Genomic DNA, 25,498 nt, shown 5'->3' on the forward strand with positions numbered 1-25,498 from the left:
TTGTTTCTCTGTTTCAGAATACTTGTGTTTTCACGAATCCTTACTGCATTTTAAAGGTAAAGGTTTAATTAGGGACATGGCCACAAATACAAAATGCTTCAGATTTGGCTTCTTGATTAGAAAATAGTTATAGTTAAAAAATTATCAGGATAAAAAAAAAGCTATTAAAATAAAAACTGTTTTGTTTATGCAAGAAACTATTAATTACCCATCCATTCTCCAAACCACTTTGGATGGCCAGTCCATCAGAGGTTTTAGGACGCATATTTGACATAACTTTGCTTCTTGAAAAGAATGTACTTCAAGAAAAAGACTCTTCTTGAGATAAAAAAAGATTCTTGAGATAAATATATAATTAATATTGAATAAGTTATGTATAGTTAACTCGAGTTTAGTCATTTTTCATTATGTTGTTATTGTTATTTTTTTCAGACTGACTGATCAGAGCACAACCTGCATCTTCTGCTGCACTTTTCTCCTTGGTTAGTATTAATATGGTTTCTTAGCTTTACTATGACATTTTCATCACATCACCATAATTGTAGTCCCTGTGCTCTAATACGTCTTTCTGTTCTGTGTCTTTACAGGTTCCTTGTGTTTTGGCGTTTTCTGCAGAGAGCATTTAATTTCTCACCCCCACTACCCACAAAAAAAAAGAAAAGAAAAAAAAAAGATATATTTTACAAGTTTACACAGTGTCTCTTTCATTGTTGTTTAACTGTTTTGTTTTTTCTTCCTGAGAGTACTACAGTTGTTATCTTTTCAGGCTCAACAGCAGTTACATCGGGAGACGTTTCAAAGTATGTGCCTATCAAAGGGAGAATGTCCTGTCAAAATGAATTTGACTAACAAATAAGTGTATTTTATTATGCATTACTTTTGAGGATTAAAAATAAATACATGGTTAATTTTGATGTTTTGAGTATTGAAAGTAAAATCTCTACTTTTAGAAGTTACCTAGTTAGATAAATTTGTCAACAATTATTCTTTTTATCTCTTCATATTTTAAAGGATGCCGCGGAAAGGAAAGAGATCTCAGGCTCAACAAGTGCGTCGGCGAAAGGAGGACCTTGAGGATGAACAGACCAGAGCCTCCAGGAATAACCAGGTACTATTGATATCTGTGTCTTGGATTTCAACATGCTAATTTCAGGGCACCTTAATGTTTGGGACTAGGACTGTTATGATTCCTCGATTAAATTTGAGTGCTTGATTTGTAAAAAAAAAAGAACAACCTTGATTGCAATTTACACCTTATGATTAAATCCAGCCTAGCGTTAGTTCTAGCTGGTCACTTTAGTCAAGCTCGCATCAGCTGTCTCTCAGCTCATTAGAAATCATTCTAATATGAATATATGAGGATTTGATGCTCAAAAAACATTGAGATAATAAGTGTATCATAATTTACAAACACATTTTTTGCCTTTTTTTAGTTTCTTTATAACTTTTCAAAAATGTCTTTATGTCAAACACTATGAATTGTGATTTAAAATTTAACACAGAGCACTAATTTTGACCAGCAGCCTAATTCCATGAATGATTATTTACAGGTTGAACAGGCAAGCACCAGTGCAGCTGTAGCTCAGTTTTCAGGTAGAATGCATGCAGAAGGTGGTGATATTGCACCCAGGGTTTTGTCTGTGCAGGCATCTCATTGTCAGGGTGATTATAGGTATGACAGTTTCTCAAGAAATCATCAGTGCACCTGTGTAGCGTTGACATTTTTGGCCAACCAGAGTGAAGGGATTGCGTTCAAGATGCCTGACCTTGATAGAATTCTAGAGGAGGGAGATGCGTTATATGTCAGCATTAAATTGCAGCTTATTGCTGAAAGACAGTTTAATCGCAACCTTCTGACGATGGAGGAAATACCGTTGAGTGTTGCATCATTTAACCGGACACACAATGTGCTGAAGTCAGGAGTGATGATCGGATACCTCAGAGCCACAGGGATCCCTGGCACTGAAGAGTGGTGCATTCCACTCACTGAAAGACTGCAGTGTCTCTCCACAGATGTCAGGCATGCTTTGCTCATTGTTGCTCCTGAGTGTATTGCTGTGTTCAGAGACGGATCTGGACGGTACGGATACTTTGATTCTCACTCGAGGACTGCTGCAGGCTTGCCCCATCCTACTGGCCATGGAACTGCTGTCATGTTGACTTTCACCCACCTGAGTGACATGGCAGACAGAGTTCTCAAGATCTTCCAGGATCGTGGTGATGAGACCAGCTATGAATTCATGCCTGTATCTTTTGAAACAGAGCAACAGTCTGTCCAGATGCCTTCAACATCTGTTTGTGAACAGGTATCACTAGTGATTTCAGCTCTACAGGAACCAATAACAAATGTTGGAGCCAATGTAAATCTGGTTGGCTCAGGAGCTAAAAACCCAGATGTGGTATATAAAACAAATAAGCACAGGAGAAGAAAAGAAATGCGTAAAACATCAACATTTTCAAAACAACGTGGAAAACTTGAGGGCACAACTGCATCTAGTCTCATAAGAAGAAATAAAAAAAAGGAATATGAGAGAAAGAAGTATGTCAGCTGTTTGCAATTCCAAACAAAGAAAAAAGAAGTCATTAAACAAAAGTATCATCAGGATCCTTTTTTCAGAAACAAAAAGAAAGACTACATACTGAGGAGATACTGCACAGATACTCTCTTCCAGAAGAAGATGAAAGACTACATGAAGAAGAAATACAGCACAGACGCTCTCTTCCAGAAGAAGATGAAAGACTACATGAAGAAGAGATACAGCACAGATGCTCTCTTCCAGAAGAAGATGAAAGACTACATGAAGAAGAGATACAGCACCGATGCTCTCTTCCAGAAGAAGATGAAAGACTACATGAAGAAGAGATACAGCACAGATGCTCTCTTCCAGAAGAAGATGAAAGACTACATGAAGAAAAGATACAGCACAGATGCTCTCTTCCAGAAGAAGATGAAAGACAATATGGTTAGGAGGTACAGCACCGATACTCTATTCCAGAGGAAAATGAAAGCCTACATGGTTAAGAGATATGCAGGCGACCCAGAGTTCAGAGCACATCACATACTGCGATGTACCCTGCACAAGACCCAGAAATGTGCCGGTGATGTTACATATCACGTTCTTCATCGATTGCAATGCGCACTCAGGATAAAAAGGAAATATAAACCTTACATCCGTTCCAGCCAGGAAACACCCCAGCCTTTGGTTAACAAAGCGATGGAAAGTGCCATACATGCATTCCGGTGTAAGATTCAGCATGGCCCTACACATGTCTGCACAGTCTGCCACAGAGCCCTGTTTCCTGATCAAGTCAGGGCCTGTAATAGAACGAGATATGACAAAAACGTTCACATTGCAGCGACTTGCCTAACCGGGAAGTATGTTCACGCTTGTGTCAGTGCCTGCTCAGGTTCCTGCGTATTTCCGGAAGAGAGAAGACAGGAATGGATTTGCCACACTTGTGACAACCATCTTAAGAGAGGACAGATGTCTTCAATTGCAGCAGCCAACAAACTGGAGTTGCCACCAATCCCTGCGGAATTGGATGAATTAAATGTCCTTGAACGTCAACTCATTGCAAAAATTTTACCATTTGCAAAAATAATTTCATTACCCAAAGGACAGCAGAGAGCAGTACGTGGTGCCGTCGTGTGTGTGCCCTCTGAGATGGAGAAGACTGTCAACTCTCTGCCAAGACCAAGAAGTGAGGCCCAGCTGCTGCAGGTGAAGCTGAAGAGACACGTTAAGTTTAAAGGATACCAGCAGTTCCAGACTGTGAATATGCATAACGTGCTTGCAGCTTTATCAAAGCTGAAAGCAATGCATTCAGAATACAGGGATATCTCCATAAGAGAAACTGCTGTATTTGAAAGTCCCCTAGACGAGGAAGCTGATGTCTCTGAAAGTCCCCTAGACGAGGAAGCTGATGTCTCTGAAAGTCACCTAGACGAGGAAGCTGATGTCACTGAAAGTCACTTAGACGAGGAAGCTGATGTCTCTGAGAAGCAACAAGAAGTCGATGTTGCTGAGCAGGATGAGCAACAAGTTAGCGTTGAGGAAAAGGATGAGCTTCGACCCGGCCTCACATTAGACACGTGCATGCAGCCGCCCGACATCGGACAGGAGATCTTGTCGTACGGTGAGGGAATATTTAGTATCGCACCTGCACAAGGACATAAGCCTGTTGGATTTTTCAAAATCCCAAAACTGGAAGCCATGGCGTTCCCTGTTCAATTCCCCACTGGACAGAATTCCATTGACGAGGAAAGACAAATTTCAATATCTCCCAGTATGTATTTCAACGCGAGATTGTTCAGCGTGGACACGCGTTTTGCAAAAGATCAGAGTTATCTTTTCTTTGCACAGTTTGTAACGGAAACGCACCTGGCTAGAAACAGCATGTCTATCCAGTTGCGAAAAGGCAAACCTGTCACAAGAGATGGCCGGAGAATTTCCAACAGACTGCTTCAAGACAACCGGGAGATTGAAAGATTGGTACACAACAGAGACGCCACGCGGTTCATGCAACCACTGAGAGGCACTCCATCGTATTGGGAGAAAACTTTGAGAGATCTACAGGCAATGATTAGACAGTTAGGAACCCCTACGTTTTTTTGCACATTCAGTGCAGCCGAAATGAGATGGCCTGAAGTGATAACCGCAATCAAGGCCCAGCAAGGTGAACACGTCGACTTTTCCGAGCTTGACTGGGCGACAAAGTGTGAAATCCTCCGAAGCAACCCAGTCACTGTCATGCGCATGTTTGAGAAACGGGTGGATGCGCTAATGACTCATCTGCTTTTGTCGCCTGCCCAACCCATTGGTAAAGTTGAGGACTACTTTTACCGAGTGGAGTTTCAAGCTAGAGGAAGCCCTCATATCCATCTTCTTGTCTGGATAAAGGACGCACCCGGGTTTGAAAAGGACTCTGATAAGGATGTTTGTGACTTTATTGACCGCAACATAACCTGCCAGTTGCCCGATTCCTCGGCTGATCCTGAGCTTCACCGGATCGTCACAGAGGTCCAGCTTCACAGCAGGAACCACTCAAAGTCCTGTAAGAAGGGAAATGTATTGTGTCGATTTGGGTTCCCCAAACTACCGGTGTCTAGCACCACGATCACTCGTCCGCGACCACAGCGTCCTGAAGAAGAGGATGACACGGACACTTCTCCATCTGGAAGCTGCATGTTTGCATCTAAACAACCACAGCGTCCTGAAGAAGAGCACGAGAAAGCCCAAAAGGAATCAGAACGAAGTAAGTTGAGACGGGAGGCTGCTCAAAAGGCAATGAGCGAAGCCAGGACAAAACTCAAGCCGGTGTGGGATCTGTTGAATGACCCCCAAGCCTCCTTTGCCAGCTTGTCAGAGCTACTGACAAAGTGTAAGTTGTCCATCGATGACTACAATGAGAACGTCAAAGCATTGTCCAATGCCAACGTGATTCTGCTGAAGCGTGATCCAAAGGAGTCTTGGGTGAATGGATACAATCCCGATTTGTTGAGGGCATGGAACGCTAATATGGACATTCAGTTCGTTCTTGACGCTTTTAGCTGCGTTATGTATATGCTTTCGTACATTTCCAAGCCGGAGAATGAAATGGGCGATTTACTTAAGAACGTGATCAAGAGTGTGCGTGAAACGAACGTTAGCGAGGAAGATGAAATGAAGCAGATAATGCAAGCCTACTCCAAACACAGGCAAGTTAGCGCTCAGGAGTCGGTGGCACGAACATGCAGCTTACCGTTGAAGAAGTGTTCACGTAGTGTTGTGTTTCTACCGACGGATGATGACGCGTTAAAGATGAGTCTTCCCCTAAGCGTCCTACAAAATAAAAATCCGGATTCGGAGGATGTGTGGATGTCAGGGATGATCGATAAATACAGAGCAAGGCCTCAAACGCACGACTTTGAAAAGATGTGTTTTGCAGATTTTGCTTCGGAGTGCCGCATCGTGTACGGTCAACAAACGAAAGGCAAGAATGTTCACCAGCTGCTCAACGGCATGGGTTTTTTTCAGAAAAGAACGTCTGGGAAGGCTGCCGTTATTAGGTATGCACGTTTTTCGGAGGAAAAACAACCCGAAAAGTTTTACAGTAGATTGCTCAAGCTTTATATGCCACATAGGAGCAACGAACAGCTAAAACCGCCTAGATTTCCAACGTATGAGACGTTTTACAAGAGTGCAAGGGTGAAACTACCTACTCACCCTGGTTTGCTCTTCCCTGTCATTGCCATAGTACAAGCGAACAAGGGAAAGTTCGAAAAACACGGCGACGAGGTGGATAAGGCGTTCGATCAGCTGCAACAGCAAGGGCCATCCGAGAACGCATGGACCGCTTTTGCACCTGAAATTGAAGTGGATCGTTTAGAGTGCGTTGCAGAACGACAAGACATCAATCCAGATGATGAGAATGTACAAGATGATGTCCCAGAATTTCAGATTCTTGAACATGGAGATGGAGTCGTGCCACAAATAGAGGCACCGCAGATGAGCATCGAATTTGTCAGGAGGTTGTTTAGAAGTCTAAACGAGACGCAGGCAGCCATCTTCTACACGATCTGCCAGTGGTGTCAGAAGCGTGTGTGGGGTCATAATCCAGAACAGTTTTTCTACTTCGTGTCAGGTGGTGCTGGTTGTGGCAAATCGCACGTCATCAAGTGCATACACACAGAAGCGACCAAGATTCTGCGACAACTGCCTCGACTACGGGAGGAAGGGGATCTCTCCGTGCCTACGGTGCTCTTGAGTGCGTTTACTGGAACGGCCGCATTCAATATTTCCGGTAAAACACTCCATTCCATTTTGAAACTTCCAAGGAATCTGAAGCCACCGTATCAAGGACTTGGAAATGCCCTAGACGAACTACGAGCAAAACTACGCGACGTGGAGATTCTTATCATCGATGAAGTGTCCATGATTTCGAAGGATCTTTTTGCCTACATCAACTGGAGATGTCAGCAGATCAAAGGCAGCAAGAAACCTTTCGGGGGAATCTCTGTCCTCGCCGTGGGCGACTTTTATCAACTGCCACCTCTGGGTAAAGCCAAACCCCTCTGTGTGTACGAAGAGGATGTCCTGGACTTCTGGAAAGACCATTTCCAAATGGTTACTCTCTCCGAGATCATGCGTCAGAAAGAAGACTTGGCTTTTGCCCAACTTTTAAACCGCATACGGGTGAAGCAGAAGACCGACGACCTTGCCGAAGAAGATCGAGCTTTGTTGCTCCAGGCTGTGAAGGACCCCAAAGACTGCCCGTGTGATGCACTGCACGTATTTGCCACCAACAAGGAAGTCCACAGACACAACACTGAAACAATCCATGCTCTTCACACTGACATCATTACCATCGATGCCGAAGACTACAGGAAAGACCCAAGAACGGGAGGGATGAAGAGACAAGCGAGGCCCGTCACCGGTAAAAAGGACGACTTGCCTGACACCATACAAATTGCGTTGGGAGTACGCATAATGGTGACTAGGAATTTGGATGTCGAGGACGGTCTATGCAATGGGTGCTTTGGGAAGATTTCTCGTATTGTCAATAAGACAAAAGATGGAATCGACACCGTACACATGCTAGGGCTTCAGCTCGACAATCCACATGCAGGGAAGAAAAACCGCAAAAGGGTGCAAGGTGAAGACGACGACTGTGTGTACATCGAGAGATCCGAAGAAAGTCTGAGGAAAGGAGCCGTTCGTCGACAATTCCCCATCAAGTTGGCCTACGCCTGCACAGCTCACAAAGTCCAAGGCATGACGTTGGAGAATGCCGTGGTTTCACTGAAGAAGATATTCGAGCCGGGAATGGCCTACGTTGCCCTCAGCAGAACGACCTCGCTTCGTGGACTACACATCACGGACTTCAGCGAAAAGAAGATCTATGCCGATGCTACAGTCACAGCATCGTTGGAAAACATGACGAGAGCATCATTCGAAGGAATCATGCCGCTTTTACAGCAGGTGAGGGAAACCAACTTGGATCAAACGCTGAAAATAATCCATCACAACACAGAAGGACTGTCATCACACATCGAAGATATCCGATGCCATCACGAACTGCTTCTGTCGGATATTCTTTGCATGACGGAAACTCACCTGACCGGGTCACTCATGACACCCCACGTCCAACTGGAAGGGTACAACGCATTTATGCGAAATAGACATGTCTCCTACTCGACACACCAAGAAATTGCACAGAAAGCTGGTGGTGGAGTCGCAATATATTGCAAAGAGCATATTTCTGCTCAGCCTAGGCAGTTTATACAAGATGTGACCGATCTGGAGTATGTCGTCATCAAAGTGGATAGCCCGATCAAAGCAACGATCGCTGCTGTGTACAGGCCGCCACACTACGGATTTGAAGAGTTCTCGAAAAACTTGAAGAGTCTGCTGGATTATTTGGACATCGTGGACGAACATCCAGTACTAATCTGTGGAGATTTTAATGAGGATCACCTCAGCGCAGGGAATAAAACTGTTCTGGAATTGTTCCAGTCTAAAGGATACACGCAACTGATCACCACAGCAACAACCAAAAAGAACACTCTACTGGATCATATATACATCTCTCATCCGGATTTGTGCCTTCAGTCAGGTGTCTTGCATAGTTATCATAGTTATCACAATCCCGTGTACTGTATTTTGCGTAAATGAGTTTTTGTGATGGACCGGTATTGTTGTATGTTGCGGTAGCTAGTATGCCATACGGAACCGTTTGCCACTGCATCCGCTACTAATGACTACAGTGGGGCTTCCGCGGCCTTATACAAACGGTTGGGCGCGTATGGTTGGGTTGTTATGCCATACGGAACCGTTGCCAATGGACCTGGATTCATGACATCAACGGGACTTCGACAGCCTTCATCAAACGGGTTGGCGCGTATGGTCGTGTTGCGGTTAGATTGTGGCGTTAGAGATTGTGGTTAGGAGATTGTGGTTAGGTCAATTTAAGGGTTTATACCACTGAGCTACGAGGAAGGAGCAACGTCAGCAGCAGCAGCAGGAAGGACAGAGGACTAGCGTGACAGCTCCAGGGAGGACACAGACAGTCAGTGCAACAGTGGCAGTAAGTTATAAAAGACAAGGGAAAGAGAGAAGTAGCAAGACACCATTGTAATGTTTGATTTTGACCTTATAACATACATTTTAACTTGAATTGATGTTCAATCTACAAAATTTGTGACAATCTGTGCGGGATATGCAGTCCCCTGCTATTATTCTATGATTGATATGTGCCCTTCTGTAAAGTTGCAGGAAGAATTGGGAGACCATAGCAGTCCTGTCTGGATATGAGTGTGCAATTTACCTTCTAAAGCTAAGTGTTAAAATGTTTTGCTTTAGCTGTGTACTACTGCTTTTCATAACCGCGTTTGAATGGAAATGTTATATTTGAATCTCTAATTTTAATTTTTATGTTTTTCATGAACCATCCAAATGAAGTGAGATTGTCTGAGAAGATCACGTGTGCTACATCAATGACGACGACGAGCTGGATACCAGATTGTGTGTCAATTTCTTTCCGTAAGTTTTATTTCTGAGTTTGTTTTTTAATTTTTATTAGTATGGGTGTATTCGTGATCCTATTGTTCATTTGTTAATTTCTTTGCCCAGAGAACGGGTCCAAATAACTATGGCATTGAGGACAACTCTGAAGAATGAAGAAGCAGATGAAGAAGCAGAGGAAGAAGCACACTGAGGTCAATACTACTGATAAGGTGTAGTATTTCAGTGCATTTTATTATACAATGGTTTCAGGGTTTTTCCCGCGTCAAATGTCTTCGTTGGTGGCCAACAGACACCGTTGTCCTATCTTGCTCTCTTATTTTTAAAAAAAGAGCAGATTTTACCACTGGATTTCATAATTTTGTTATATAATCATATTGCATATAAAAATAATAGAATCAAAAGGTTTGTTTTAACTAATAGTCTTAATTTTCTAACATATAGCTAACAATTGAATAAAATGAACAGCTAGCTAACAACAACTTGCTATGTGCTTTATGATATTAATCACTCCAGTATGAACTTTTTGACAGTTATTTATTTTAAAAACTGCTGTTCAATGTTTATTCATGTTAGTTCACTGCATTTACTAATGTTAACACTTACAACTTTTGATTTGAACAATGTACCGTATTAGTAAATGTAAAAATCACTAACAAAGATTAATAAATGCTAAAAAAGTTAAATGCAGGAAAAACCATGGGTTTTGTTCAAAGATGTATGATTTGATGTAAAAACTAAAGGCTTACATCTGACCCATCAACTATGCTGCTCAATAAGTAAACAATTCAAATAAATTCACTAACATTATCATATACGTTTTATCTCCTCTGCCCTCAGGATATCCAGGGAGACAGATGCGTGCCATTCAGCATAGAAACACCAGAGACCGAGTTCACCTGAGCGCAGATTGAAACCAGCTTCTCCTGAGCAAACCTGAGAGACGGTCTGCGGGTGGAACTCCAAAGTTGAAACCAAATGTCTTTTTAAAGACAACAACGGCTCTTTTCAGAGCTACCCACTCCTTCAAATAAAGAGCATTTTTACAAATGTATTCACAACAAAATTCTCAGCACTATAGGCTAAACTAGTACATAATAAATAAAAAATATATATTTTTATAATCTTAGGGGTAATGCTTTAAAGATAATTTTAATACAAAGTATATCTAATAACTAATACAACACTAGGATCTAATCCAGGGATGGGCAACTCCGGTCCTGGAGGGCCACTGTCCTGCAGAGTTTAGCTTCAGCCCTGATGATAACTCACCTGCCTGTATCTATCTAGTAATCCTGAAAACATCGATTGCCTTTTTCAGGTGTGTTTAATTAGGGTTGGAGCTAAACTCTGCAGGACAGTGGCCCTCCAGGACCCAAGTGGCCCATCCCTGATCTAATCCATTTGCTGCGTGGAATTTGACACAACAGGCATTTAAAAAAATCTTTTAAATAAACATTTGGTTAATTGACACACACTGTGTTTTTGTCTTTATTGAATGTTATTGAAAGTTAGTCATCATTGTCACAGTATGAATATTTTCTTGTGAACTTCAGAGAAGATCCAGGTATATTCACAGATGGTTCTTTAAGATGGTAAGTGGTCGGGTCATTTAAAAGCTTACATTTAAATGAGCTTTATATACTCAACATTTATTATGTGCCATTTACAACAATATAATATACTCGTGTGCAACCGGGTCGTGTTTTTTGCCACTGCAAGCACCATTCACATTTTCTTCTGGAAATGTACGTTCTAGTTATTATTATTCTTCTGACTAAAATTTACAATTCTATCTCCTCCTAGAGCTTTAACTCTACAAACTCCAAACTCGGCTCAGACACTCAAACTGTTCTGACTCGGTATGCTATATCTTTTCTAACTCATCGGACTTACGGTTTTCCTATAAATGACGATCAAACTCGGAAAAAATCCCATTGACTTAACATTGCGGAATGTTCAGATTTTCAAACTCCCCAACTGCCAAAAATTCAAATCAAAATCCCTTGAAAGCCTAGACTAAATCAAACTGCCATTCTATACACTATATGAGCCATTGAGACTCAATTAAACTCATCTATCTGTCTACCTCAAACTAATTTAAACTTTTTATGAATAAAAACTATAAAAACTGGCTCGTAGGCACAAGGCCGCAGGCCTTGTGCCTCACCTTAGCCCTAACTCCAGGATGCTAATATACACTAAACTCTGAACTCTTAGACTCATGTAAACTCATAAACTCATCTATCTATCCACCTCAAACTATTTTAAAACTTCAAACTAATTTAAACTTCAAACTTTAAACTGTAAACTACTTTAAACTTAAATCTACTTTAAACTGCTTTAAACTTTAAACTAATTTAAACTTCAAACTACTTCAAACTTTAAACTTTTTCAAACTATCTGGTCCAAACTTTCACAAGCCAACTTAAAGTTTGTTTCAACGAACTTTTTAATCTAGTTAATGGTGCTTGCCTATAGGCAAAGCAACATTAGTGTTCTCTTGCATACTTATTTTTCTTCTTATTATTATTCCACACAAAAGTTTGGCGCGAAACTCGCCCCGCACCGTTTGTCACAGACCCCTGAGTGAGGTGTCAAATCGACCGGCTCATTGAGGAGAGGTGTGCTATATCTTTTCTAAGCGATCGGGTGTACGATGTTCGCACAGCGGACGAAAAAGCGGCCAAAAAAGTCCCATTGACTTAACATTGCGGAATTTTCAGAAATTCAAATCCCAACTGTCATTTTTCACACACACAGACACAAAGGGCCTGACACCCCTGCATGTCTCCCCCTCTCTCTCCCTCAGAGGATTTATATTATCATGCAGCCAATAAATAATGGCCTAAAATCCTCATAGCCACACCATAGCAACCAGTTACAGCACCCTAGCAACCATAAGCTATAGGCACGAGGCCGCAGGCCTCGTGCACTCATTATAATGCACTCGTTTAATAGAGATTTTAAATACTCTATAAAAACTCACTCATAGGCACGAGGCCGCAGGCCTCGTGCACTCATTATAAGGCACTCGTTTAATAGAGATTTTAAATACCGGCCTCATGCCTAACCTTAACCCTAACCCCATACTAAAGGTTTTAATAACTTCATATTGTGTGTGTGTGTGTGTGTGAGCAAGTTTGTGTGTGTTAGAACACCCTAGCAACACCATAGCAACCACCCATAACACCCTAGAAACTGCCTAAAATACCTTAGAACTCCCTAGCAACACCATAGCAACCACCCATGACACCCTAGCAACCACACAAAATACCTTATAACACCCTAGCAACACCATAGCAACCACCCATAACACCCTAGCAACCACCCAAAATACCCTAGAAATCCCTAACAACCACCCAAAATACCTCAGAATTCCCTAGCAACACCATAGCAACCACTCAAAATACCTTAGAACTCCCTAGCAACCACCCAAAATACCTAAGAACTCCCTAGCAACACCATAGCAACCACCCAAAATACCCTAGCAACCACCCAGAACACCATAGCAACCACCCAGAACACCCTAGCAACCGCCTAGCAACCACCCAGAACACCCTAGCAACCGCCTAGCAACCACCCAGAACACCCTAGCAACTGCCTAGCAACCACCCAGAACACCCTAGCAACTGCCTAGCAACCACCCAGAACACCCTAGTAACCACCCAGAAGACCCTAGCAACCAACCGAACAACATGAATAAGCCATATCTCAGCAGCAGAACATCGTACAGACATGGTTGTTGGCTCGTATGCAATCATGTACCACACTCTAGCAACCGAGTGGTGAGTTTTGCCACTGCAAGCACCATTCACATTTTCTTCTGGAAATGTACGTTCAGAACACCCTAGCAACTGCCTAGCAACCACCCAGAACAACCTAGCAACCACCTAGCAACCGCCTAGCAACCACCTAGAACACCCTAGCAACCGCCTAGCAACCACCCAATACACCCTAGCAACCACCCAGAACACCTTAGCATCTTCATAGCAAACTCCAAGAACACCCTAGCAACCGGGTCGTGTTTTTTGCCACTGCAAGCACCATTCACATTTTCTTCTGGAAATGTACGTTCTAGTTAATGGTGCTTGCCTATAGGCAAAGCAACATTAGTGTTATTGCTCATACTTAATATTATTATTATTCTTCCACACAAAAGTTTGGCGCGTAACTTGCCCCGCACCGTTTGTCACAGACCCCTGAGTGAGGTGTCAAATCGACCGGCTCATTGAGGAGAGGTGTGCTATATCTTTTCTAAGCGATCGGGTGTACGATGTTCGCACAGCGGACGAAAAAGCGGCCAAAAAAGTCCCATTGACTTAACATTGCGGAATTTTCAGAAATTCAAATCCCAACTGTCATTTTTCACACACACAGACACAAAGGGCCTGACACCCCTGCATGTCTCCCCCTCTCTCTCCCTCAGAGGATTTATATTATCCAGCAGCCAATAAGTAATGGCCTAAAATCTTCATAGCCACACCATAGCAACCAGTTACAGCACCCTAGCAACCATAAGCTATAGGCACGAGGCCGCAGGCCTCGTGCACTCATTATAATGCACTCGTTTAATAGAGATTTTAAATACTCTGCGGCCGAGTGCCTAACCTTAGCCCTAACCCCATAGTAACCATCTGTGGAGCCCTAGCAACCACCCTGAAGTCCCTAGCAACCACCCAGAACACCCTAGCAACTGCCTAGCCACCACCTAGCAACCACCTAGAATGGGCTAAAATTTTCATAGCCACACCATAGCAACCAGTTACAGCACCCTAGCAACCATAGGCTACAGGCACGAGGCCACAGGCCTCGTGCACTCATTATAATGCACTCGTTTAATAGAGATTTTAAATACTCTGCGGCCGAGTGCCTAACCTTAGCCCTCATAGTAACCATCTGTGAAAACTACCAACCACCTAGTAACACCATAGCAACCACCAAAAATACCTTAGCAACCACCCTGAACACCCTAGCAACCGCCTAGAAATGTCCTAGCAATCACCCAAATACCCTAACAACCACCCAGAAAACCTTAGCAATTGCCTAGAAACCACCCGGAACACCCTAGCAACCACCCAAAATACCTTAGAACTCCCTAGCAACACCCTAGCAACCACCCAAAATACATTAGAACTCCCTAGCAACACCATAGCAACCACCCAAAACACCTTAGAACACCCTAGCAACCACCCATAACACCATAGCAACCACCCAAAATACCTTAGAACTCCCTAGCAACACCATAGCAACCACCCAAAACACCTTAGAACACCCTAGGAACCACACATAACACCCTAGCAACCACAAAAAATACCTCAGAACTCCCTAGCAACACCATAGCAACCACTCAAAATACCTTAGAACTCCCTAGCAACACCCTAGCAACCACCCAAAATACCTAAGAACTCCCTAGCAACACCATAGCAACCACCCAAATACCCTAGCAACCACCCAGAACACCGTAGCAACCACCCAGAACACCCTAGCAACCGCCTAGCAACACCCTAGCAACCACCCAGAACACCACCTGAACAACATGAATAAGCCATATCTCAGCAGCAGAACATCGTACAGACATGGTTGTTTGCTCGTATGCAATCATGTACCACACTCTAGCAACCGGGTCGTGTTTTTTGCCACTGCAAGCACCATTCACATTTTCTTCTGGAAATGTACGTTCTAGTTATTATTATTCTTCTTACCAAACTGTTGACTGCTACTCGCCCTAGAGCTTTAACTCTACATACTCCAAACTCGGCTCAGACACTCAAACTGTTCTGAAGTTAGTTGCTATATCTTTTCAGACTGATCGGACTTACGGTTTTCCTATAAATGACGATCAAACTCGGAAAAACTCCCATTGACTTAACATTGCGGAATGTTCAGATTTTCAAACTCCCCAACTGCCAAAAATTCAAATCAAAATCCCTTGAAACCCTAGACTAAATCAAACTGCCATTCTATACACTATATGAGCCATTGAGACTCATTTAAACTCATTAAACTCATCTATCTATCCACCTCAAACTATTTTAAACTTCAAACTAATTTAAACTTCAAACTAATTTAAACTTTTTATGAATAAAAACTATAAAAACTGGCTCGTAGGCACAAGGCCACAGGCCTTGTGCCTCACCTTGGCCCTAACTCCAGGATGCTAATATACACTAAACTCTGAACTCTTAGACTCATGTAAACTCATCTATCTATCCACTTCAAACTAATTTAAACTTTTAACTAATTTAAACTTTTTATGAATAAAAACTATAAAAACTCGCTCGTAGGCACAAGGCCGCAGGCCTTGTGCCTCACCTTAGCCCTAACTCCAGGATGCTAATATACACTAAACTCTGAACTCTTAGACTCATGTAAACTCATAAACTCATCTATCTATCCACTTCAAACTAATTTAAACTTTTGGCCGAGTGCCTATCCTCAGCCCTAAGCGATGCTAATATACATTAAACTCTGAACTCTTAGACTCATGTAAACTTATAAACTACTTTAAACTCATGCATTCACTAAACTCTAAACTCAAAAACTCTTGAGTGTGTTTGTGTGTGTGTGTGTGTGTGTGTGTGTGTGTTAGAACACCCTAGCAACACCATAGCAACCACCCATAACACCCTAGAAACTGCCTAAAATACCTTAGAACTCCCTAGCAACACTATAGTAACCACCCATAACACCCTAGCAACAACCCAAAATACCTTAGAACACCCTAGCAACACCATAGCAACCACCCATAACACCCGAGCAACCACCCAAAATACCTTAGAACTACCTAGCAACACCATAGCAACCACCCATAACACCCTAGCAACAACCCAAAATACCTTATAACTCCCTAGCAACACCATAGCAACCACCCAAAACACCTTAGAACTCCCTAGCAACCACCCAAAATACCTCAGAACTCCCTAGCAACTCCCTAGCAACCACCCAAAATACCTCAGAACTCCCTAGCAACTCCCTAGCAACCACCCAAAATACCTCAGAACTCCCTAGCAACTCCCTAGCAACCACCCAAAATACCTCAGAACTCCCTAGCAACTCCCTAGCAACCACCCAAAATACCTCAGAACTCCCTAACAACACCCTAGCAACCACCCAAAACACCTCAGAACTCCCAAGCAACACCCTAGCAACCACCCAAAACACCTTAGCACTCCCTAGCAACACCCTAGCAACCACCCAAAACACCTTAGAACTCCCTAGCAACCACCCAAAATACCTCCGAACTCCCTAGCAACACCATAGCAACCATCCATAACACCCTAGCAACCACCCAAAATACCCTAGCAACCACCTAGCAACCACTAAGAACACCTTAGCAACCCTCTAGAAACACCCTAGTAACTTTAAACTTCTTCAAACTATACTTTAAACTATTTTAAACTTTAAACTACTTCAAACTTCAAATCACTTTAAACTAATTTAAACTTCAAACTAATTTAAACTTCAAACTATTTTAAACTTCAAACTATTTTAAACTTTAAACTACTTTATACTTAAATCTACTTTAAACTACTTTAAACTACTTTAAACTTCAAACTAATTTAAACTTCAAACTAATTTAAACTTCAAACTACTTTAAACTTCAAGCTAATTTAAACTTTAAACTTTTTCAAACTATCTGGTCCAAACTTTCACAAGCCAACTTAAAGTTTGTTTCAACGAACTTTTTAATCTAGTTAATGGTGCTTGCCTATAGGCAAAGCAACATTAGTGTTATCTTGCATACTTATTATTCTTCCACACAAAAGTTCGGCGCGTAACTCGCCCCGCACCGTTTGTCACAGACCCCTGAGTGAGGTGTCAAAACGACCGGCTCATTGAGGAGAGGTGTGCTATATCTTTTCTAAGCGATCGGGTGTACGATGTTCGCACAGCGGACGAAAAAGCGGCCCAAAAAGTCCCATTGACTTAACATTGCGGAATTTTCAGAAATTCAAATCCCAACTGTCATTTTTCACACACACAGACACAAAGGGCCTGACACCCCTGCATGTCTCCCCCTCTCTCTCCCTCAGAGGATTTATATTATCCAGCAGCCAATAAGTAATGGCCTAAAATCTTCATAGCCACACCATAGCAACCAGTTACAGCACCCTAGCAACCATAGGCTATAGGCACGAGGCCGCAGGCCTCGTGCACTCATTATAATGCACTCGTTTAATAGAGATTTTAAATACTCTATAAAAACTCACTCATAGGCACGAGGCCGCAGGCCGAGTGCCTAACCTTAGCCCTAAGCCCATAGTAACCATCTGTGGTGCCCTAGCAACCACCCAGAACACCCTAGCAACTGCCTAGCAATCTCTGGATAGAAGTGTCATAGAAACACGAGGGTGGGCTCGTTTGACTCGGGGCAGAAAACAGCCAATCCTGAATAGCCTCAACACTTCCTAGCCCCTCCCTAGCAACCATTGTTGAGCCCCTTAGCAACCAAAATTCACAGACTCATAGCTCAGAGCAAGGATGTCGCAGAAACGTGTAATTTGGCACATTTAAAGAGACTGGCAGGCTCTGTAAGAACATACCACACAATGGGGTAAAAGTTGCACCCCTGGGGGGCAGGAGGGGCCCAAAGTTGCCCCAATGAAGTACTATGGTGTAGGACAGCCCATGAAATGGGCTGTCCTACACCATAGAAACCGCATTTGTATTGAATATAACTCTGGATCACATTTGAAGAGGCTGGTAGGCTCTGTAACAAAATACCACACAATGGGGTAAAAGTTGCACCCCTGGTTGGCAGGCCTGGCCCAAAGTTGCCCCATTCACATACTATGGTGTAGGACAGCCCATGAAATGGGCTGTCCTACACCATAGAAACCGCATTTGTATTGAATATAACTCTGGATCACAGTGTCATAGAGACAAGGGGGCGGGCTCATTTTACTCAGACGACCAATCCGTCTCTCAGGATCATTGTGAAGCTTTCAAGCCACGCCCTAGCAACCATTTAGAGCAACTTAGCAACAAGCTCCATAGACTTCTATTGAAAGACATCAAAGGGATATCTCAGGAGATAAGTGTCATAGAAACATGAGGGTGGGCTCGTTTGACTCGGGGCAGCAAACAGCCAATCCTCAATCACCTCAACACATCCTAGCCCCTCCCTAGCAACCATTGTCGAGCACCTTAGCAACCAAAATCCAAAGAGGGATATCTTCCATTCTGAATGTCACAGAGACGTGGCAGTTGGTTTATATCATTCATACTGACAAGCAGCCTTTGGAGTTTCATTATTGACAGCTGCCAAGCCACTCCCTAGCAACAAAATAGAGTACCCTAGCAACCATTTTGCAAGACCTATATCTCTGCATCAAAACATCGTATAGAGATGGGGGTTGGTTTATACATTCACACTGACTTTGGAGCTTCATGATTGGCAGCTGCCAAGCCACTCCCTAGCAACCAAACAGATTACCCTAGCAACCGTTTTGCAAGGCGTATATCTCTGCATCAGAACATCGTATAGAGATGGGGGTTGGCTCTTTTGACTCATGCTAGCAAACAGGACTTGCTACATGCTACACATGCTAGCAGTGAATAGCTACATGCTAATATTGATTAGCTAAGTGCTAAATCATGCCAATAAAATGCTACAAACTCCATAGTAACCGTCTGTGACAACTACCAAACACCTAGTAACACCATAGCAACGACCCAGAATACCCTAGCAACTGCCTAGCAACGCCCTAGCAACCACCCAGAATACCCTAGCAACCGCCTAGGAACGCCCATAACACCCTAGCAACCGCCTAGCAACCACCCAGAACACCCTAGCAACTGCCTAGTAACCGCCTAGCAACCACCCAGAACACCCTAGCAACCACCTAGTAACCACACAGAACACCCTAGCAACCGCCTAGCAACCACCCAGAACACCCTAGCAACCAACCGAACAACACGAATAAGCCATATCTCAGCAGCAGAACATCGTACAGACATGGTTGTTGGCTCGTATGCAATCATGTACCACACTCTAGCAACCGAGTGTCGAGTTTTGCCACTGCAAGCACCATTCACATTTTCTTCTGGAAATGTACGTTCTAGTTAATGGTGCTTGCCTATAGGCAAAGCAACATTAGTGTTATCTTGCATACTTATTTTTCTTCTTATTATTATTCCACACAAAAGTTTGGCGCGAAACTCGCCCCGCACCGTTTGTCACAGACCCCTGAGTGAGGTGTCAAATCGACCGGCTCATTGAGGAGAGGTGTGCTATATCTTTTCTAAGCGATCGGGTGTACGATGTTCGCACAGCGGACGAAAAAGCGGCCAAAAAAGTCCCATTGACTTAACATTGCGGAATTTTCTAAAATTCAAATCCCAACTGTCATTTTTCACACACACAGACACAAAGGGCCTGACACCCCTGCATGTCTCCCCCTCTCTCTCCCTCAGAGGATTTATATTATCCAGCAGCCAATAAGTAATGGCCTAAAATCTTCATAGCCACACCATAGCAACCAGTTACAGCACCCTAGCAACCATAGGCTATAGGCACGAGGCCGCAGGCCTCGTGCACTCATTATAATGCACTCGTTTAATAGAGATTTTAAATACTCTATAAAAACTCACTCATAGGCACGAGGCCGCAGGCCTCGTGCACTCATTATAATGCACTCGTTTAATAGAGATTTTAAATACTCTGCGGCCGAGTGCCTAACCTTAGCCCTAACCCCATAGTAACCATCTGTGAAAACTACCAACCACCTAGTAACACCATAGCAACCACCAAAAATACCTTAGCAACCGCCCTGAACACCCTAGCAACCGCCTAGAAATGTCCTAGCAATCACCCAAATACCCTAACAACCACCCAGAAAACCTTAGCAATTGCCTAGAAACCACCCGGAACACCCTAGCAACCACCCAAAATACCTTAGAACTCCCTAGCAACACCCTAGCAACCACCCAAAATACCTTAGAACTCCCTAGCAACACCATAGCAACCACCCAAAACACCTTAGAACACCCTAGCAACCACCCATAACACCCTAACAACCACCCAAAATACCTCAGAACTCCCTAGCAACACCATAGCAACCACTCAAAATACCTTAGAACTCCCTAGCAACACCCTAGCAACCACCAAAAATACCTTAGAACTCCCTAGCAACACCATAGCAACCACCCAAAACACCTTAGAACACCCTAGGAACCACACATAACACCCTAGCAACCACCCAAAATACCTAAGAACTCCCTAGCAACACCATAGCAACCATCCATAACACCCTAGCAACCACCCAGAACACCATAGTAACCACCCAGAACACCCTAGCAACCGCCTAGCAACACCCTAGCAACCACCCAGAACACCCTAGCAACCACCTGAACAACATGAATAAGCCATATCTCAGCAGCAGAACATCGTACAGACATGGTTGTTTGCTCGTATGCAATCATGTACCACACTCTAGCAACCGGGTCGTGTTTTTTGCCACTGCAAGCACCATTCACATTTTCTTCTGGAAATGTACGTTCTAGTTAATGGTGCTTGCCTATAGGCAAAGCAACATTAGTGTTATTGCTCATACTTATTATTATTCTTCTGATTATTCTTTTTATTCTGGACAAAGTTTGGCGCGAAACTCGCCCCGCACCGTTTGTCACAGACCCCTGAGTGAGGTGTCAAATCGACCGGCCCATTGAGGAGAGGTGTGCTATATCTTTTCTAAGCGATCGGGTGTACGATGTTCGCACAGCGGACGAAAAAGCGGCCAAAAAAGTCCCATTGACTTAACATTGCGGAATTTTCAGAAATTCAAATCCCAACTGTCATTTTTCACACACACAGACACAAAGGGCCTGACACCCCTGCATGTCTCCCCCTCTCTCTCCCTCAGAGGATTTATATTATCCAGCAGCCAATAAGTAATGGCCTAAAATCTTCATAGCCACACCATAGCAACCAGTTACAGCACCCTAGCAACCATAAGCTATAGGCACGAGGCCGCAGGCCTCGTGCACTCATTATAATGCACTCGTTTAATAGAGATTTTAAATACTCTATAAAAACTCACTCATAGGCATGAGGCCGCAGGCCGAGTGCCTAACCTTAGCCCTAACCCCATAGTAACCATCTGTGAAAACTACCAACCACCTAGTAACACCATAGCAACCAGTTACAGCACCCTAGCAACCATAGGCTATAGGCACGAGGCCGCAGGCCTCGTGCACTCATTATAATGCACTCGTTTAATAGAGATTTTAAATACTCTATAAAAACTCACTAACCTTAGCCCTAACCCCATAGTAACCATCTGTGAAAACTACCAACCACCTAGTAACACCATAGCAACCAGTTACAGCACCCTAGCAACCATAGGCTATAGGCACGAGGCCGCAGGCCTCGTGCACTCATCATAATGCACTCGTTTAATAACACAACCACTCAAAATACCTTAGAACTCCCTAGCAACACCCTAGCAACCACCCAAAATACATTAGAACTCCCTAGCAACACCATAGCAACCACCCAAAACACCTTAAAACACCCTAGGAACCACCCATAACACCCTAGCAACCACCCAAAATACCTTAGAACGCCCTAGCAACACCATAGCAACCACCCAAAATACCTTAGAACTCCCTAGCAACACCATAGCAACCACCCAAAATACCTTAGAACTCCCTAGCAACACCATAGCAACCACCCAAAATACCTTAGAACTCCCTAGCAACACCATAGCAACCACCCAAAATACCTTAGAACTCCCTAGCAACACCATAGCAACCACCCAAAATACCTAAGAACTCCCTAGCAACACCATAGCAACCACCCAAAACACCTTAAAACACCCTAGGAACCACCCATAACACCCTAGCAACCACTCAAAATACCTTAGAACTCCCTAGCAACACCCTAGCAACCACACAAAATACGTTAGAACTCCCTAGCAACACCATAGCAACCACCCAAAATACCTAAGAACTCCCTAGCAACACCATAGCAACCACCTAAAATACCCTAGCAACCACCCAAATACCCTAGCAACCACCCAGAACACCATAGCAACCACCCAGAACACCCTAGCAACCGCCTAGCAACACCCTAGCAACCACCCAGAACACCCTAAAAAAACACCTGAACAACATGAATAGCACTATAGTCAACCATAGGCTATAGAGCACTCATTATAATGCTCTCGTTTAATAGAGATTTTAAATACTCTATAAAAACTCACTCATAGGCACGAGGCCACAGGCCTCGTGCACTCATTATAATGCACTCGTTTAATAGAGATTAAACTCACTCGTAGGCACGAGGCCACAGGCCTCGTGCCTGACCTTAGCCCTAACCCCATAGTAACCATCTGTGGTGCCCTAGCAACCAACCAGAACACCCTAGCAACTGCCTAGCAACCGCCTAGCAACCACCCAGAACACCCTAGCAACCACCTAGCAACCGCCTAGAAACCACCCAGAACACCCTAGCAACCGCCTATCAACCACCCAGAACACCCTAGCAACTGCCTAGCAACCGCCTAGCAACCACCCAGAACACCTTAGCAACCACCTAGCAACCACCCAGAACACCCTAGCAACCACCCAGAACACCCTAGCAACCACCCGAACAACATGAATAAGCCATATCTCAGCAGCAGAACATCGTACAGATATGGTTGTTGGCTCGTATGCAATCATGTACCACACTCTAGCAACCGGGTCGTGTTTTTTGCCACTGCAAGCACCATTCACATTTTCTTCTGGAAATGTACGTTCTAGTTAATGGTGCTTGCCTATAGGCAAAGCAACATTAGTGTTATTGCTCATACTTATTATTATTATTCTTCCACACAAAAGTTTGGCGCGTAACTTGCCCCGCACCGTTTGTCACAGACCCCTGAGTGAGGTGTCAAATCGACCGGCCCATTGAGGAGAGGTGTGCTATATCTTTTCTAAGCGATCGGGTGTACGATGTTCGCGCAGCGGATGAAAAAGCGGCCAAAAAAGTCCCATTGACTTAACATTGCGGAATTTTCAGAAATTCAAATCCCAACTGTCATTTTTCACACACACAGACACAAAGGGCCTGACACCCCTGCATGTCTCCCCCTCTCTCTCCCTCAGAGGATTTATATTATCAAGCAGCCAATAAGTAATGGCCTAAAATCTTCATAGCCACACCATAGCAACCAGTTACAGCACCCTAGCAACCATAGGCTATAGGCACGAGGCCGCAGGCCTCGTGCACTCATTATAATGCACTCGTTTAATAGAGATTTTAAATACTCTATAAAAACTCACTCATAGGCACGAGGCCGCAGGCCTCGTGCCTTACCTTAGCCCTAACCCCATAGTAACCATCTGTGGTGCCCTAGCAACCACCCAGAACACCCTAGCAACTGCCTAGCAACCACCCAGAACACCATAGAAACCACCCAGAACACCCTAGCAACTGCCTAGCAACCACCTAGCAACCACCCAGAATGGCCTAAAATCTTCATAGCCACACCATAGCAACCAGTTACAGCACCCTAGCAACCATAAGCTATAGGCACGAGGCCGCAGGCCTCGTGCACTCATTATAATGCACTCGTTACCTTAGTCCTAACCCCATAGTAACCATCTGTGGTGCCCTAGCAACCACCCAGAACACCCTAGCAACTGCCTAGCAACCACCCAGAACACCATAGAAACCACCCAGAACACCCTAGCAACTGCCTAGCAACCACCTAGCAACCACCCAGAATGGCCTAAAATCTTCATAGCCACACCATAGCAACCAGTTACAGCACCCTAGCAACCATAAGCTATAGGCACGAGGCCGCAGGCCTCGTGCACTCATTATAATGCACTCGTTACCTTAGTCCTAACCCCATAGTAACCATCTGTGGTGCCCTAGCAACCACCCAGAACACCCTAGCAACTGCCTAGCAACCGCCTAGCAACCACCCAGAACACCCTAGCAACCACCTAGCAACCGCCTAGCAACCACCCAGAACACCCTAGCAACCGCCTAGCAACCACCCAATACACCCTAGCAACCACTCAGAACACCCTAGCAACGACCCGAACAACATGGATAAGCCATATCTCAGCAGCAGAACATCGTACAGACATGGTTGTTGGCTCGTATGCAATCATGTACCACACTCTAGCAACCGAGTGTCGAGTTTTGCCACTGCAAGCACCATTCACATTTTCTTCTGGAAATGTACGTTCTAGTTCTTCTTATTATTATTCCACACAAAAGTTTGGCGCGAAACTCGCCCCGCACCGTTTGTCACAGACCCCTGAGTGAGGTGTCAAATCGACCGGCTCATTGAGGAGAAGTGTGCTATATCTTTTCTAAGCGATCGGGTGTACGATGTTCGCACAGCGGACGAAAAAGCGGCCAAAAAAGTCCCATTGACTTAACATTGCGGAATTTTCAGAAATTCAAATCCCAACTGTCATTTTTCACACACACAGACACAAAGGGCCTGACACCCCTGCATGTCTCCCCCTCTCTCTCCCTCAGAGGATTTATATTATCCAGCAGCCAATAAGTAATGGTCTAAAATCTTCATAGCCACACCATAGCAACCAGTTACAGCACCCTAGCAACCATAGGCTATAGGCACGAGGCCTGCGGCCTCGTGCACTCATTATAATGCACTCGTTTAATAGAGATTTTAAATACTCTATAAAAACTCACTCATAGGCACGAGGCCGCAGGCCTCGTGCACTCATTATAATGCACTCGTTTAATAGAGATTTTAAATACTCTGCGGCCGAGTGCCTAACCTTAGCCCTAACCCCATAGTAACCATCTGTGAAAACTACCAACCACCTAGTAACACCATAGCAACCACCCAAAATACCTTAGAACTCCCTAGCAACCACCCAAAACACCTTAAAACACCCTAGCAACACCATAGCAACCACCCAAAACACCCTAGGAACCACCCATAACACCCTAGCAACCACCCAAAATACCTTAGAACTCCCTAGCAACACCATAGCAACCACCCAAAATACCTCAGAAC

The 25,498-nt window shown here is 43.9% G+C and overlaps 1 protein-coding gene across 1 annotated transcript; it reads left to right on the forward strand.

Annotated features, from left to right (window-relative positions):
- Positions 1-12: 12 nt before the first annotated feature.
- Positions 13-10,959, forward strand: LOC307005084 (uncharacterized protein). The gene is made up of 8 exons (XM_079624888.1): positions 13-56; positions 433-482; positions 588-800; positions 1,012-1,108; positions 1,551-9,066; positions 9,249-9,521; positions 9,612-9,715; positions 10,344-10,959. The coding sequence occupies exons 4-5, from the start codon at positions 1,013-1,015 to the stop codon at positions 8,652-8,654; spliced, it is 7,200 nt and encodes a 2,399-aa protein (XP_079481014.1). The 5' UTR covers positions 13-56; positions 433-482; positions 588-800; position 1,012; the 3' UTR covers positions 8,655-9,066; positions 9,249-9,521; positions 9,612-9,715; positions 10,344-10,959.
- The last annotated feature ends 14,539 nt before the right edge of the window (positions 10,960-25,498 follow it).

Source organism: Phoxinus phoxinus, assembly GCF_949152265.1.
Source record: "Phoxinus phoxinus genome assembly, chromosome: 10".
NCBI classification, from domain to species: Eukaryota; Metazoa; Chordata; class Actinopteri; order Cypriniformes; family Leuciscidae; genus Phoxinus; species Phoxinus phoxinus.